Here is a 16,403-nt window from a genome sequence, read left to right on the forward strand (position 1 = left end):
CAATTCATCCAAAACATAAAATATTTAAGTATAACAGTTTATTTTATCTATCACCATATTTAGTCAAGAATTTGAAGAGCTTTATAACATACATTACAATTTAGCACAAAAAACTAGCTCAACAGCGTAATAGTCATATAAATTCTACTAAACTGCAATCATTTTAGCAAGAGACAAGGTAATAAGTAGAATTTTGAAATAAAAATTGCTGAGGAAAGACAATAGACCATCTGCTACTAATATTCTTGTTTTCAATGTGGAGAAGATAGCACACTCATGATAATATTTGATAAAAGCCCACAAGGTTCACGTTTAATTCGAAGTTAGAGTGCCCTATTCTGTAAACGCCTAAGACTTAATTACAATGATACAGTATTGCGAGCATACAGCTTACCGAACTACGAATTAGAATATATGTAGCACACAGTGACACCCAATAGTCTGTTCCTCTTACAAAGACAGAAGCTATCTGGTAACTTGGACAATCATTTTTATAATAAAAATATGGAATTAGTAACACCTTTGCTGCAGAATTATTAATCAAACGACAGACAAAGACTTTGGCTCGAACCTCCTTTGCCAAAGAGTCAAACTCCGTCTAGATGCAGCTTGGAAAAAATAGAAGATTTTCAACCTGAACCAAAGGGCAAGAAATCGTGTCGGGCCCTCAGGTGCTTTCTGGGGCGAACACTGACTATCGCAATCAAACTTCAAAAATTATCTCATGAAAAAGCAAACAGGACTACAAACAAACAGCATGATGGAAAGATCCAGGTCCAGCAATAATCTCACCCACTTCTAAAAGAAGAAGGCCAGGTTTACAAAAGAAACGATTGTGCTACTTTTGGTTTCTTAATTTATTTTGGCTATCTGTCATTCAATTCAACAGCAGAAAAGCTGAGTGTTGATATCACAGAATCACATAATAAGTGTAACGCGACCCTTGATTTCAATTCACAATTTGAAAATTGCTTTAGATAAGCTCGTCTTTGCAAACCAAAGAGGTTAGGTCAATTATTTGGAGATCTGGCTATTTACTATTCTAGGATCTGAGAAATCTAGGACGATAAAACATATTGATAAGTATACTTTCAATTCATATTTTCTTCAGTCGTCTTTTTCTTTTATATCAAACTCACAAACACATTGTGTTTCGGTCACGGTCAATACGTAATCTGATATTACCGGAATAGCAATTTATAAACGCTATAAAACTAATATGGACTACGAAGTTAATGCGAATCAAATTCCCGTTCTGGGCATAGAACAAGGGCTGATACCAGACAATCTAGATGGATCAGTTAAAGCAGATACAGCAACCAGTACAGCAATGAACATGAACGATAAATCAGAGATATCAAATGACGGTAGCCATTCTATACATACTAGTAATCCAAATAACAATGGTGAAAACGGTAAGAATGGAGGAAAACCAGCATCGAATGATTTTGTAAGAAAACTTTTCAACATTTTAGAAAGCAATCAATATTCAAACATAGTTAGATGGTCAAATACCGGTGACAGTTTTGTGGTGCTTGATACAGGAAAATTCACAACTCAGATTTTACCGAATCATTTCAAGCATTCTAATTTTGCAAGTTTTGTCAGACAACTCAATAAGTATGATTTCCATAAAATTAAAAGAACCAATGAAGAAAGACAGAAAAGTATATATGGCGAACAAAGCTGGGAGTTCGAGAATCCTAACTTCAAAATAAATGATGAAAAGTCGCTGGATCTTATCAAGAGGAAAACACCAGCCCAAAGAAAAGTTATGCTGGAAGATGCGAGCGCACCTTCACAAAAAACCCCCGAGTTGCTGTCAGTTCAAAGCGAAAACAAGTTAAAGTCTGCGCTGTTAAGCAATACTGTAAAAAAAGATATTTTTAATAACCTTAGGAAAAGAGTGGATAAAATGCAAAAAGATATGGATACAGTTATGATGGATAATTACAATTTGAAGTCGGATTATCAAAAACTCGCGACAAAATATAACACACTATTAGACAGCTTAATAACATTTCGAACTGTTAATGAGAACTTAATCAATAACTTTAATGCGCTATGTAATGTTTTAAGTTCTAAAGGAGTGGAGCTACCTTCTTCAGTTTATGAAAATATGAATATTAATATTCCTGTACCAAGTGGACAATCACCAGTAAATATTTCACCTTCACCATCTTTAGGAATACCAATAAAAAATAGCACAATGAGCCCTTCATTGCCTTCCATGAAATCGCTACAAAATACACCATCATTGACTGGTAAACTATCTACAAATCAAAGACTTGACTTACCACCAAATAGTCAGGGAATATTATCCGACACTAATGTAGGACAAACTGAATCGCCAGAAATTCAGATGCCAATATCCTCCAACTCATCAAGCACAACCAAAGAGGTAGACCAAAATATCGTCTTAAGGAAAGGTTTTCATGTATTACTTGTAGAAGATGACTCTGTTTCTATCCAATTATGTTCAAAGTTTTTGAGAAAATACGGATGTACTGTACAAGTAGTAACTGATGGTCTTTCAGCCATATCAAACCTTGAGAAATTTAGATACGACTTAGTATTGATGGACATAGTGATGCCTAATTTGGACGGTGCAACTGCAACATCAATTGTAAGAAGTTTTGATAACCAAACACCTATTATTGCCATGACAGGTAACATTGAGGATCAAGATCTAATCACATACCTACAACACGGAATGAATGACATTCTAGCCAAACCATTTACTCGAAACGATCTACACTCTATATTAATAAGGCATTTGAAAGATAGGATCCCACTTTGTGACCAGAATAGGGGGTCAGGTATTACTTCCGAGTCACCAAATCTTCCTCCTACGCAACATATTATAAGTTCTCAGCAAAATAATGAACAAAACTCCTCACTTCCCCAAAGTTTACCCCCAATACATCCTCCAAATCATCAGAGTCCACTATTCAACAATAGAGCCTCGAATATTACACCACTAGCTCCATTGAATTCTGCAATGTCTCCACAATCTCCATCACATTTGGAAAGACCTTTAACCAATCGATCTCCGCTTGGTATGACTCCGTTAAATGATGGACAGCCTGCATTTAAGAAGCAACATACGTAATTTTGCATCTCTAACTAGTATTTTATTCCTGTAAAACTATTAATACGATATATTCCAAGTATACTGCTATGAGCTACTAATCATACTATTAATGTTTGTTTGTTATCATTCTCAGGGATGATCAAATACTCATATAAGCAACTACTGGCTATCAACTATATTAAATACATAAACTACTTAACGTTAAACATAAATCTTCTCCTCTATAAATTTAGGAAGATTATAAGATCATTATTCTTCAACTGCCATGGATACAATGTCATCAAATCTAACAGATGTAGATCTATTTCTACCCAGTGCTGCAGGGGCTTCAAGTTCAAATTCTTTACTATTCTTAAGCATTTCCTTCAAATCTGGTTTTCGATTTCTAATAGACGACTTTCTGCGCAAATCACTACTACTTCCTCCATTACTTCTCTGAAGGGCAATTGGGGATGTAACGTTCAGCCCAGATCGTAAACTAACTTCAGAGCTGGAATTAGAATTCAAAACAGTTTCTCTTATCGAGACTGCATTTTTTTTTCTCAATTCGATTTCTTTTGCACAGCGATCACAATTACATATAAAACCCCAATTAACTCTCAGTTCTCTTCTTCGCAAACTGACGCCATGAAGAGGATTAACATAAGTTGTAACCAATTCCTCGTCTTTTTTTATAAATTTCCTTGCGTACACTTTTAGTTCAAGCTTATTGTTTATATCATATCGCACATTAGGTTCACAGTTATGATTTAGGAATGAATAAAGAAAATATAACTGACCCGAAAGTTGATTGATATGAAATCTTCCAAGATACTCTAAAAAAACTTCATATCCCATTTCTGCTGTATCTGGAAATGTTCTAATAAATAAGTCAAATGCTTTTTTCCAAAGCGGTTCAGGATTCTCTTCCTTTAGGGACCCTATTTCTGCATCAAATGTCCCACCAATATTATTTGAATCACTTGATTCATATCTTACACGCTGTGAGATTTTTGCCAACGCTTCAAATTGTTGGTTAATCTCATCAGATTGTGCTTTATCTATAAGAGATGCGGCGTGAATCACACCAATAGAGTATGCCGCAACAAAAATATTTTCCTGGCAATGCCTTTCAAACATATTCCAATCCATTGGTCTTATGTTTTTATTTTTTGATCCAAAATGCTTTAGATATGGATGTGTGATATCCTTCTGTTTGCAATTTGTGCTACACCATATCGAATTACATCCATTACAGTCCAACCCATGTAGCATGGTAAAATGCGAGCTGTTACTCAAAGAAACACCACACATTGAACATGACTTTCCACTACGAATAAGTTTCAATTTGTCCATTGGAGGTACCATAGCAATGGGGACCTTTTCATGAAACAAAAGTTCACCTTGCTGAATATCTCTAGTTGCGTACAAACCTCTTCCCTTTCTGAGCTCTTCACATTCCCTTATTTCAACTTTACTTGGAAGTTTGTCATTGACCAGATGCATCACTTCAGATATGTCAGGAAATTCAATCTTGTCATTGTATGAGTCCATCTGCGAGTCATCTACCGAGTACAAATTATTCGATACAAGGACATCCTCCAGAGTATTGATGTCGAATTGCCAGTCCGTATTTCTGATTTTCATCTTATCATACAAGTGAGGAAGATCAAGATCCTCGGCAGCTGGTTCTTCTTTCCATAGCAACACAACGTCATCTCTGATCTGTTCCTTACTTGGCGTTATTGGCTTCCCTGGTAGAGAAGGCTCTGAATCGTTAAGTGTAAGTGTTTGAATTTTCAACTGACTCACACTCATCAATCAATAAAATCGCTTTTATCTTCTATTCTCTTTACTGTCCTAAAGTTCCAAATGGAAAATAACTGGTATGCCTTTAATTCTTTGTTCTTACCTTTTTCTATTGCCTTTGCTTCTTGTGCACAGGGCAGATACTACCAAAATTATAGAAATATAACCAAAGCAATGACTGTTTAGCAAAATCAGTTAGACAAATTAAAATAGTATCTACACTAAACCAACGAGTTTTTTTTTTTTAAGAATACCACACAGAATCAATCGATGCTAAATTATTAACAAATTTTGCTAATACTTGTACACTAGCTAAATTTTTCAGTGTCTATTTTTGTTTTTACTTTTGTTTTAATTTTTCTTCTGAATGAAAAATATTGTAAACTTCTATTCGAAGTTAGGAATAATATAGAAAGCTCTGATTTTGATTTTTTTTTCCAATTACAGGTAATTGATTTTTAAATAAAACTAAAACATAACCAATTGACCCTCCGCTTATTTGGCCCAGTATTACTCACTAGCTTAGAAAATATCAAAAAAAAATTTCAAAGGATTATTTTCTTCTGTTTTCTTCTTCGTTTCCCTTGCATCCATTAAAAATCGAAGGAATGGACCCAAATCCGCAGAGTATCTCACTTTGAATGAAGATATAAGAGAATATGCTCCAAAGAAACAGGAGCAGAGGAGAATAATGTAGAATACATAATAAATAGTTTCCCACACAATCACAAGTGCTTGTAAGAAATGCGAAGATCAGGAAAAAAAAACGATTATAAATAATGCACAATACAAGGGAAGCTGCACTTGTTTTGCATGGAAGTCTCATCTACTCCTCCACTTCTCCCTAACAAATGTAGGTATTAAAGAAAAACTGGACTTTGCCAAAAAACCACTGAGAGAGATAAAACCCAAAAAACAGGAAGTTATAGAGAAAGACGAAGTCAGGGTGGGGGGTAGGGGGAGAAGTGAACCTCCAAGAGAACCTCCCCAAACAGGATGAGCAGTGGAGTCAGCTCTATGCCATACACTTGTATAGCAATACTTCCGGCAAAATCTTCTGTACACACATTATATAGTAAAAAATCCAACACAACCAACCTCTATCCCCCCCCAAACTCTTATCTAAACTATGTAAACGGAAGATAATATCAGAGTACTGTCGTTTCCAACTGCTCTGAAAGTATATGATAGTTAGGGATGCCCTGATTACTGTCAATACTTTGGCCACAATCTGTGACTACTCTTGTTATATATATAGAACTAAACTTCTAGTATAGGTTATAATCTGTAATAAGATGTATCCAATACAGATTAGATGCTCAATTCAGTGATTACGTCATTTTTATGGGCAAGATAGTCCCTTCAAAAGAGAAGGCCAAAAATTACGTGCTTTGCCATCGAAACACAGGAGGGCCAAAAAGGTTGTGGGATATGAAGTAGACATGCCTATCCTCTTAATATGACGTATTAGAACAGAGCCGACACAAACGCTCGGTTGCTATTCCAGTTTGTGTTGCTGGCTTCATTAGTATTTTTTCATTTTCGTATGGTAAAAAGTAATACAGAATAAAAACAATGATGTACCGTTGTTAATTTTTGTAATGAGGAACAACCATTAACCACATTTTCCCTTCATTGAAGAGTTTATAGAATGCTGCGGTGAGCCACTATAAACAGCTATTCATTAACTCTACATTACTGAGCTCTTGCACAATCGTAGAAAGGTCAACAACCTACGATTATAGATAGTGTAGTAAATTCAAACCTTGCTGATGCGGACCAATCGATAAGTAAAGCATTATCAAGCTAATTCTTTGAGATAAGCTATGCAATCTACAAGCATCAAAAGATTAACAGCGCAGTTGCGTACTAGGACTTGGTATTGCTACCCTTAACCAAAGTCACATGACTCAGAAGATTCTTAGGTGAGTCCTTAAACAGTGTTCCCAAGCATTCCTGAGTAAGGAGAAGTGTCCTGGAGTTTGGCGAGTTCTTAAATTGGTACCGAAAGTAGTGAGTTAAGAAGGGGGTAGGGTTTAAACAATAGAAAGTAAACAGTCGACAATCAGCGTTCTTCATTGTTAACTATTGGTGAGTAGTAGAACTCTTTTATACTCATCTCACATTCTCATTTTTGTGAGAAGCTATATTCGTTGTTCTATAGTCAGTTGAGTTGACCAGTTGTCCCTTCGAACATTGTCAACTTGGAAAACCATTGGAACTTTCCATATCATAAAAACAGTCACTGAACATAAATCTGAACGACATCTGAAACATTAAAGATGATATTAAGCAGTATAAGAGCAACTGGACGTGCTTTGCCAAGAAATCTGAGTATCAAGCATATTACAAGGGGCCGGTTGTCCTCATCCATGCCTGAGTTCACAATCAATAAGACCAGAAAATCACCAAAATGGGTACCCATTACTATATTTGGAGCCACATTTGGTATGGGGTGGTTCTTCACACAACACATGACTTTCACAGATCTCATGGCATATTGGCGTTATGACTCCCTGCCGGAAGATGCACAGGAGGTGAAGGACTATAAGTTACAGTTGTATAATAAATGTGAAAAGCTGCCTGTAGTTAAACAACTAGGAAAAGCCGGATATGTTGAGATATTTCCACCAAGAAGAAAAGAAGATCTACTGATTGACAGAGCACTAAGTACTCCTGGTGGAATAGCTATTCCACCAAGATTTTTTTTCAACCCAACTACTAAAGAGACTGTAGGGATATATCATCTTGGTATGAAGTTAACTGGCTACCCTTTTATTGTACATGGCGGTATATTAGCTACTATCATGGAGGATTTAATGAGGGAAAGCGTTAAACTGATTACACAGAAAACTGACGAAAAGATAAACGACCTCTCAATCTCATACAAGTTCCCTACTTTAGCTAATCAATTTGTTATCGTCAGGACCACACAACATGAGACATTTGGAAAGAATATCAAATTAACAGCAGAAGTTATGGACCAAACGGGTAACAGGACACTTATTAAAGGTCGCGGATCCTTCAGTGCCTCAAAGTAAGCTTATTTGGTGGTATAATTATTTATTACGATCTGTGTTTCTATGTTATTGAAGCTAGAGACCATTTTTCAACTATACATGTATATAAACTAATTGATATTTATAATCGTTTTTCTTTGTTTTGTTCAAGAAAATCATAAGGTACATTATTGAGTCTCCTACATTGTAATAGGTTTATTGCGCCAATGTATTGAACCATCCCCCACAAGAATGCAGTCCAGAAAATAGTCATGTGCATCCATTGGTATATCTTCTACTATTTGTTGCTTCAGTGCTATACCAATAAGCAAAGGGAGTTGGTTACTATGCTGGAGCTTATATCTACTGAAAAAATCATCGTAGTAACCTGCTCCATGGCCCAATCTGCTACATCCACTTGTGAAAGCAACTCCTGGGACAAGAATTGCATCTAACATAGGTGGTAGAGGAGATAACTTCTCATCCTCTATGTCAGGTTCTTTTAAGTTATACTTCCCTTTAGGACTTAAACTTAAGACATGGTCATGGGAGTCCATCTCATGAAATGTAAGATGTGGATGATCTTTCATATTCCCAGGATTCTTCGAGTCATTTCTAAGTTGAACATGCCCTGTTAATTTTGTATGTGTACATCTTGGGAGGTAAACTTTTTTACCAGCTTCAAATAGTGACTCAATAATATTTCCTGTGTCCAATTCACCAGTGTCCATACTCATATAGCAAGCTACATTTTGTTTTCCTTCCAGAATTGGCATTAAATTATCTCTTATACACTCGCTTTGTGATATTATCTCTTCCCTGCTAATCTTGCCAAGGGTCTGCCCCATGTGCTTTCTAAGCTGTTGTTTAACTGCGAGCATCTCGTTCATATATCATAATCAATATTGGGTGAGTGCGCGCGTGATGGAATAAAACTCTAAGACCGAATTGTGGTTTCTAAATTGTAGTACAATTTCGATTTAAAAAAATCATAGAGGTATCCAGCCAGGAGTCTAAGAACCGTATTACCAACAAAATAAATCACTCAGACACAATGATCAAAAACCTGTGCCATCCCGAACATGAAAATCTGTTTTTCCTTGGATCAATGCATCCATTGTCCATTACTCACAGTTAGTGAATACAAGGTTATCGTAGCACATCCTCCCAGAGGATAGGATCAAGCCTTTGGTGAACTAATGCAATACACCGGTAACGGCCCAATAATATAATGAGTCAGGTCGATGAGCTTAACCTTTTCGGGACCTCCTTGTAACTCGCGAAAGACCTGTTTGTACACACAAAGCTTTGAAAAAAAAAATGAAAAACTGACAAAAAAAGAAATTACATATCATCTCAAGAAATCAGTCAACTGCAAAAGTATATATAATAACTGGATAAAATTCAGAGTTTCTTACGTCTTCTCAAGTTGCTAGTACTAATCGCTCAAGGATTATTCTACCAGTACATAGATTTGATTGTGAGCTACAAAAGCTGGTCATATCTTAAAAAAAATGATGCTGAACTCTAGACTAGCGTTTGCTAGTATAAGCAGAAATTTCGGCCTTGCTAGAAGGTCAATTGCCAGCTTGGATGCCTCTAAACTGAAAGTTACAAAGAAAACACCACCATCACAACCCAGACCTAATGATGAGCTTGTTTTTGGTCAGACATTTACTGATCACATGCTTACAATTGAATGGACTAAAGAGAAAGGTTGGGATATCCCGGAAATCAAGCCATATGGAAACTTGACCCTAGATCCATCTTCTTGTGTATTCCACTACGCCTTTGAGCTTTTTGAAGGTTTAAAAGCTTACAGGACCCCAGACAATAAGATTACTATGTTTAGACCAGATATGAATATGATTCGTATGAACAAATCTGCAGCTCGAATCTGTTTACCTACATTTGATAGCGAAGAGTTGATCAAATTAATGGGCAAGCTAATTGAACAGGACAAACATTTGGTTCCAACTGGAACTGGCTACTCATTGTACATCAGACCAACTTTGATTGGTACCACAAATGGCCTAGGTGTCGGTACTCCAGACAGAGCATTGCTTTTTGTCATAACCTCTCCAGTTGGTCCTTATTATAAGACTGGTTTCAAAGCTGTCAGGCTAGAAGCTACTGACTACGCAACCAGAGCTTGGCCAGGTGGTGTTGGTGACAAGAAGTTGGGTGCAAACTATGCTCCATGTATTCTTCCACAACTTCAAGCGGCAGAAAGAGGTTATCAACAAAACCTTTGGTTATTCGGTCCCGAAAAACATGTGACAGAAGTCGGTACTATGAATGTATTCTTTGCCTTCAAAAATTCTGTTACCGGAAAGAAAGAACTTGTGACGGCTCCATTAGATGGTACTATTTTGGAAGGTGTTACAAGAGACTCCATATTGACACTTACAAGACAAAACTTAGATCCAAACGAATGGGAAATTAATGAACGTTACTATAGCATTAATGAAGTTGCTGAAAGAGCTGCGAAGGGTGAGCTATTAGAAGCTTTTGGCGCCGGTACCGCTGCTGTTGTTTCACCAATTAAGGCTATCGGATGGCAAGGAAAAGATATTGATGTGCCATTGATACCTGGTGAACAATCTGGTCCAATAACTAAACAAGTGGCCCAATGGATTGCTGATATTCAATATGGAAGAGTAAAACATGGTAACTGGTCAAGAGTAGTAGCTCAATTATAGGATCTTATAGTAAATCAGTAGTTAAATTGTCATGACATTTCATTGGTTATATATACGTTAAATTAATTGCCTAATATAGATATAATCCTTACTGTAAAGCCTCTAGCGACTTACATCATAAAGACGGGTTGTTCATATCTGCATGATGATCAAGACTTAAACTTGGCATCGTATCATTACCAGAAGGCTTCCTTAAATCCAAACTTTCAAGAAAGTCCGTATAAACCGAGGCAAATGAATCTGAATTAAGCAATGCCTCGAATGTGACATCTTGTAATTCTTGTGCTGGCCCCCCATTCATTTTATAATTCGTGTCTATGTGGTCTTGATGTACAGTCGAAGACACAGTGGATGTAGCCTCAATACTAGAAGGTGTAGCCGAACTCTGTACTTCGGATTCTAACTGTTTCATCTTTTGTAGTATTTTATCACCCATCATTTCTCGGAAATGATCTATCAAATGGGCTTGATAAGATCCAGCAACGTTTAACTCTAACAGTGACTTAAAAATATCTGAACTGATGTCGTTTAATTGATTATAGATTGTAGCAAAATGTGGATTACTACGTTGAAGAACTCGTAAAATTTCTTCTTCAGAAATAGATGAGTTTCTTTTCACAGCCAATTGAACGTAAACCCTACAGCAAATATAAGATAGGGAAAGACTTTGCCTACATATCAGTTCGGATAAGGGCATATTCTTGCTGTTAGAACAATTTTTCAAAGCATTAGCATTACCTAACAAATGTACAACATTGCACATCAGCAGAATATTTTCCACAGGCTCATTTTCTGGCGACTCAATAATGCTTAGCATTAGATTGAGTATCATTAAATTAATATGCAAAAGATACCTTTCAATTAGAAATGAATTAAAGTTAGAGACTCTTCTCAGTCCAGTTAAGGAGCATTGGTAGATATTTGTGAGAGAAATTTTCAAACACTTATCTAATAGTTCTGAGCCACTAACCTCAACACCTTTCAATCGATATATCAAACTTCCCATGGCTATTAAACATTTCATTTTTGTCTCAATAAAATAGGTCATAAATTCAGTTAATTCGTCAGTGTCTACATCAACTCCCGTTAACGATACGAAAAAATTTTCCATTTTATTCAATAAATCAATCGCAGATCTATATTCATCATAAAATTTATTAATTGTAACATCAATAGGTTTCTTAACAGATGCAAAAAGCCGATAATCAGTATACTCCTTCTTAAATAATATCTCTGAGTTAATATACTCAATATATTTTCCAAGCATAATATACCCAAAAATTCTAATCTCCGATTCACTCATATGTCTGAAATTACACCTTTCCATCATTTCCAGGCATGTCATAGATTCATCCAAACCAGATTCCATCAACCTTCGGGGCAACAGGCATGTAATTTTTGCATCATCGATAAGAGGCGACTTACCAGCAGATAATGAAAACCATTTATCCCACCAATAACATTCCCACCATATTAATCTATTCTTCTCGGCAGCTACTTCAGGAAGTGATATATAATATTCCCATGAATTCAAGCCCAAATCCAATGCCCTCCTTATTGCACACGCAAGGAATTTTCCTACTGTGTAAAGTTCTTCATGCCAGTGACATATCCTTACCCAACGTAGTGTTGCGGGTATAATGATCTCATGGTGCATGTCCGCATAGAGAATTTTACTGGAGAATTCCAATGCTAAACATGTCATTATATCCTCCAATTCAAATATTTTTGAAGACATTTGAAATGATTGTCCGACTCCAGTATAATATAGATAACAAGTTTCCCATGCATACTCAATAAGTTTTGAAAAAAATTCTATGGGTCTCCTGGCTAACTCTTCATAAACATCTTTGGTCAGAATATCATCATTTTTGGTGGGGTTAACTTGGATGTTTAATATAGCAAACAATCCATCCAAAGTTTTACAATCACAATTAACAGCGTACTTATCGAAACACCACTCAATAGGTGTAGTCTTTTGATTGATATCCTCTTCATAATGCAATTGAGCCATATCCAAAAACTTCATATATATATACATGGTCTCTCTTGTAGAAGTGTTATTCGAGTATGACATGAGCTTTTTAAACATCCAACTGAAACCATATTTAGAAAATATCGCCAATGTAGAATATATACCGAAGTATGGGGTAATGTTAGGTACATTATTTTTTGTCATGTCTACATTGCTAAACCTGTTCAAACGTACGGTACTGGTTTCAATAAATTGCCTTTCTAACGATCCCTCCCCATCATAATCTGCTATAGTTTCATCGTTAATATCCAAATCTACCTGTGATTGCAAGTTTGATATACTGTTTTCGATCTCTGTTAAGGTTTTACAAAGCTGACCAGACGCCTTAATCTTCTCATTTCTTGATAGTGCTTTTGCACTTTTGTACAGCAGCCTTAACTCCCTATATAAGTCGTTATCCCTGTGATAGAATGACTTGACATGGGGGAAAGCGACCCCGTTGTAAATACAGACAGTGCTTGCTGTCATGCATGAAGAACATGGTTGATCTCCATCACATTTTACTTTCCGCTTCCTGCAAACATCACATGCTCTTATTACTCTATCCTTCCCAGCCAGTTTGGCTTTCTTCGCGAGTGGTGGTGCCATGTTCTATTATTTTGTTTCAAAACAGCGTGGGTATAACCGGTTTATTGTACCACTTTTTAAAATCAGAAATTGTTCGTAGGAGAAAAATCAAAAGTAATCAGCAAATTTATTGTAGGTGGAAGTAAAATTCTTGTAATATTAGATGTATGATTCGACTGATCCTATCTAGTAAGTAATTCTATGGAGTTTTTTAGTCTTGTTACCTGAACCAAATGTTATTATAAAGATAATCTAATTTCTCTCCATGAAACAAAATGCGGTGAGCCAACTGCCAACAAAATAGAACAAAGGGTATTTCTGATCACTGATATCAAGCGCAAATTTTTTAGATAGATTCCCCTTCTAAATCAGCAATGCAATAAATTTCTTAATCTTACCTGGTTTGCAATTGAGTGGTCCAAGTAGTCCAAGGATAAATCATGGGCAAGAGAATTATCTTTTAAAAGTGCTGATTTCTCTGTACAGTTTATACAATACACAACAATCCATAGTTCTTACCATATTCTAAAATATGCTCTGATAGGAAGTTATATTACTATTGATGCACTTTTTTTTTTTCTAAATTTTTTCTCTTGGCTTTCTGCACTAACAACATAGAAACTAGCTGAATAATGTCATAATTTCAGTTTGTTTGAACTACATCCGTCATCACAAATGTAAAACGATCAATATAACACAAACCAGACAAGACCTTTCAATCGTTTCGCCTTTCAAGTGAAACTACAGTTTTGAATTAAACTTACATAGAAAGGTTGCTCATGCGAATACACTCATTATACATACACGGATAGTTCCTGCCGAATATTGAGAAATTCTTAAATGAAAGATCCTAATCCAATTGATTCGAAGACCAAATGACTTGCACTATATTCCACAAGGCTAGGGCACTTAAACTGAGTGAACTACTCTAAGAACTCGTTATCTTAAGTCCTGCTACTGCTACTAATATCGGAAATTTGAAAGATGTCACCAGATAGGTAGTTGTTCGATAAGCTTTTCATCGATACTGCTCTTCTGAGACAGACAAACCATTTCAGAATTGTTTCTTATATCCTAGTCTTTGTTCGTATCTGAGGTTGTGTGAATATACATTAATGAAGGAAGACTAATGACTCCTATTCGTTATGCTGTTGTAGTTTTCTGAGACTTGTATCTCGTGTCAGTAATGCCATCATTTCTAGAACTTACAATGACTTAAACTTGAATGATCTTAAAACGGTAATGAGATTTTCTTTAAACTCTAACAAAATGCTAGTAATTTATCAGGGTTGCTTAGATAGTTTTAGGTAAGTTAGTTTGATGAGTTGCTTAAGAGAAATCCAATGCGTTATTGAGAGCCAATCAATCTTATTAAGACTGCATATAAAGACTTTATGCAATTAGATAATATACTAGCCAGTCAAGGGACCGTTAGTTATGAAAGCGCATATCAAACTCCATTAACTATGTGAACCCCCATTGGACTATAACTTACACAACAGAGAACTTTAACTCATTATCAAAAAGATCATTAAGTTGCTGGAAACCACTATCAGAAAACAAAGAAACACTCTCTATATCCAAATCATGTCCAGTGAACTGTGAATTGTAATATTACCTTGTACACATTGTATACTTAATATCTTTGAAATAATATACTGAGCTATGATATAACTGCATCCGTCGATAAAACTGTTAATTCAGCCTTCAAATTTATTTACCAGTAGATCCGAGCTAGAATTACCTTTTCAGTGCCAACACTATCAATTACAAATTTTAATCATCTGCTACACGAAAGACCATTTAAATAATAGTCACTTTATCCCTCCCCTGAATTTTAACTTTGCTATTCATTATAATGAACCGCTCACGCAATCAAACCGAGGAATCGAAAAACTTCCTGACTATTTCCTGAATACGAATTGTACGTGAGATTACTAAGTGACAAAATATGGGCATGAAACTTTTATATTACTACTATTTTTCAAATGAGCTTTTTACATAACGAGTCGGTGGCCTTGCAGAATAAATCGCTATTGACACTTTTGTTCCTTAAATATTTCAGAAATCGAAATTACTGCCAGCTATTGATAGCTCAAATTAAAGTTTATCGACAAGCCAGTCAAATACCAATATTATACCCCATTTTCAAACCTCCAATCTAGAATATGCTATGGTTAAGTATATATAATTAGTTTCATATTGGTTCATAAACATAAGATATACTTATTCACTGTTAAATAGGAAATATATCTAACTAGCAAAGAACACAACTATATTTCTATCGTGTTTCTACTACAAATGAAAACTCATTTCGATAATCATAAGAACTTAGCATACAAAAAACCATAATATATGTACCATCTTATCCTAATATTGCTTTTTCTACCATCAGCGATCTGCAGTAATTGGCTAAATTGTGATGCATAGAACGCTAATAAAATTCACGACTATAGTATGCTTTTTAGTACTTTGAGTCAAAGTATGAACTGGCCATCCCAAAATGTATCCTATGGAAACCAAGCCAATAATAACAGTACTCAAGTATTCACCATTCCCTCTTGTAATAGTGGGAAGGCATACCAATTCCTGAATATAGAATTATTATCTATTGTAAATCTAACATTATAAACCCAAAATGGTTAGTCAAAAAAATGCCTAGCATCCCCTTATTATCATCATTCGGTCAAAACTTGCCCCATACATTTTATTCAAAACCATAGAACTGTACAAAAGTATAATACATTGAGCTTAGTGAATAAAGGCTTTATTGAAAACAGAGTACACTATAAAGTGACTACGTATATTGTAGTGTCAATATATTGGAGAGACAGCAACGATAGGGAAGAAACTTTTACAAATAAGGTTTCGGTAGTGAGCAAGCTTTCATGCGACCATTATGCAGAACTCTCATGATTAGTTGCTTTTCAAAAATACATATTTGGCATGTCTATCTCTAGTTGCAACAATATCGACGACAAAATGTTAACTGGTAATTCAGCCCTGTATTCTTCAACTACTCACTTGTCATGATAGGGGTGAATACCAGAGTTACTCTTACGAACACCAGTTCTTGAAGCAGCAAGCGATGACTCTAAACAGATCCATAAAAACAATATTTTTTCCTCAATTAGGTGCTTAGCATCATTAATGACTCTTTTTCAAAAACTAACGTTTCATTCAATCCGATCATAAAGGTGTTCAATCTAAGTCTCTTT

General features: G+C 35.6%; 7 protein-coding genes across 7 annotated transcripts; 3 read left to right on the plus strand and 4 right to left on the minus strand.

The window, feature by feature from the left end:
- Nucleotides 1–1,219: 1,219 nt before the first annotated feature.
- On the plus strand, nt 1,220–3,112 carry SKN7 (kinase-regulated stress-responsive transcription factor SKN7; the record flags this gene model as incomplete). Its single annotated transcript, XM_446363.1, has 1 exon — nt 1,220–3,112. One exon carries the CDS (start codon nt 1,220–1,222, stop codon nt 3,110–3,112), a length of 1,893 nt encoding a protein of 630 aa, XP_446363.1.
- A 231-nt stretch (nt 3,113–3,343) lies between these two features.
- SET5 (S-adenosylmethionine-dependent methyltransferase) lies at nt 3,344–4,891 on the minus strand (the record flags this gene model as incomplete). Its single annotated transcript, XM_446364.1, has 1 exon — nt 3,344–4,891. The coding sequence occupies one exon, from the start codon at nt 4,889–4,891 to the stop codon at nt 3,344–3,346; it is 1,548 nt and encodes a 515-aa protein (XP_446364.1).
- Nucleotides 4,892–6,751: 1,860 nt separating this feature from the next.
- On the minus strand, nt 6,752–6,961 carry GVI51_F08679 (uncharacterized protein; the record flags this gene model as incomplete). Its single annotated transcript, XM_446365.1, has 1 exon — nt 6,752–6,961. The coding sequence occupies one exon, from the start codon at nt 6,959–6,961 to the stop codon at nt 6,752–6,754; it is 210 nt and encodes a 69-aa protein (XP_446365.1).
- Nucleotides 6,962–7,164: 203 nt separating this feature from the next.
- FMP10 (Fmp10p) lies at nt 7,165–7,923 on the plus strand (the record flags this gene model as incomplete). The annotated part of the gene is made up of 1 exon (XM_446366.1): nt 7,165–7,923. The coding sequence occupies one exon, from the start codon at nt 7,165–7,167 to the stop codon at nt 7,921–7,923; it is 759 nt and encodes a 252-aa protein (XP_446366.1).
- Nucleotides 7,924–8,081: 158 nt separating this feature from the next.
- Nucleotides 8,082–8,771, minus strand: FAU1 (5-formyltetrahydrofolate cyclo-ligase; the record flags this gene model as incomplete). Its single annotated transcript, XM_446367.1, has 1 exon — nt 8,082–8,771. The coding sequence occupies one exon, from the start codon at nt 8,769–8,771 to the stop codon at nt 8,082–8,084; it is 690 nt and encodes a 229-aa protein (XP_446367.1).
- Nucleotides 8,772–9,395: 624 nt separating this feature from the next.
- On the plus strand, nt 9,396–10,583 carry BAT1 (branched-chain-amino-acid transaminase BAT1; the record flags this gene model as incomplete). The annotated part of the gene is made up of 1 exon (XM_446368.1): nt 9,396–10,583. The coding sequence occupies one exon, from the start codon at nt 9,396–9,398 to the stop codon at nt 10,581–10,583; it is 1,188 nt and encodes a 395-aa protein (XP_446368.1).
- Nucleotides 10,584–10,698: 115 nt separating this feature from the next.
- On the minus strand, nt 10,699–13,206 carry GVI51_F08767 (putative transcriptional regulatory protein; the record flags this gene model as incomplete). Its single annotated transcript, XM_446369.1, has 1 exon — nt 10,699–13,206. One exon carries the CDS (start codon nt 13,204–13,206, stop codon nt 10,699–10,701), a length of 2,508 nt encoding a protein of 835 aa, XP_446369.1.
- Between the last annotated feature and the right edge of the window lie 3,197 nt (nt 13,207–16,403).

This window comes from Nakaseomyces glabratus, chromosome F (genome assembly GCF_010111755.1).
Source record: "Nakaseomyces glabratus chromosome F, complete sequence".
NCBI lineage: Eukaryota > Fungi > Ascomycota > Saccharomycetes > Saccharomycetales > Saccharomycetaceae > Nakaseomyces > Nakaseomyces glabratus.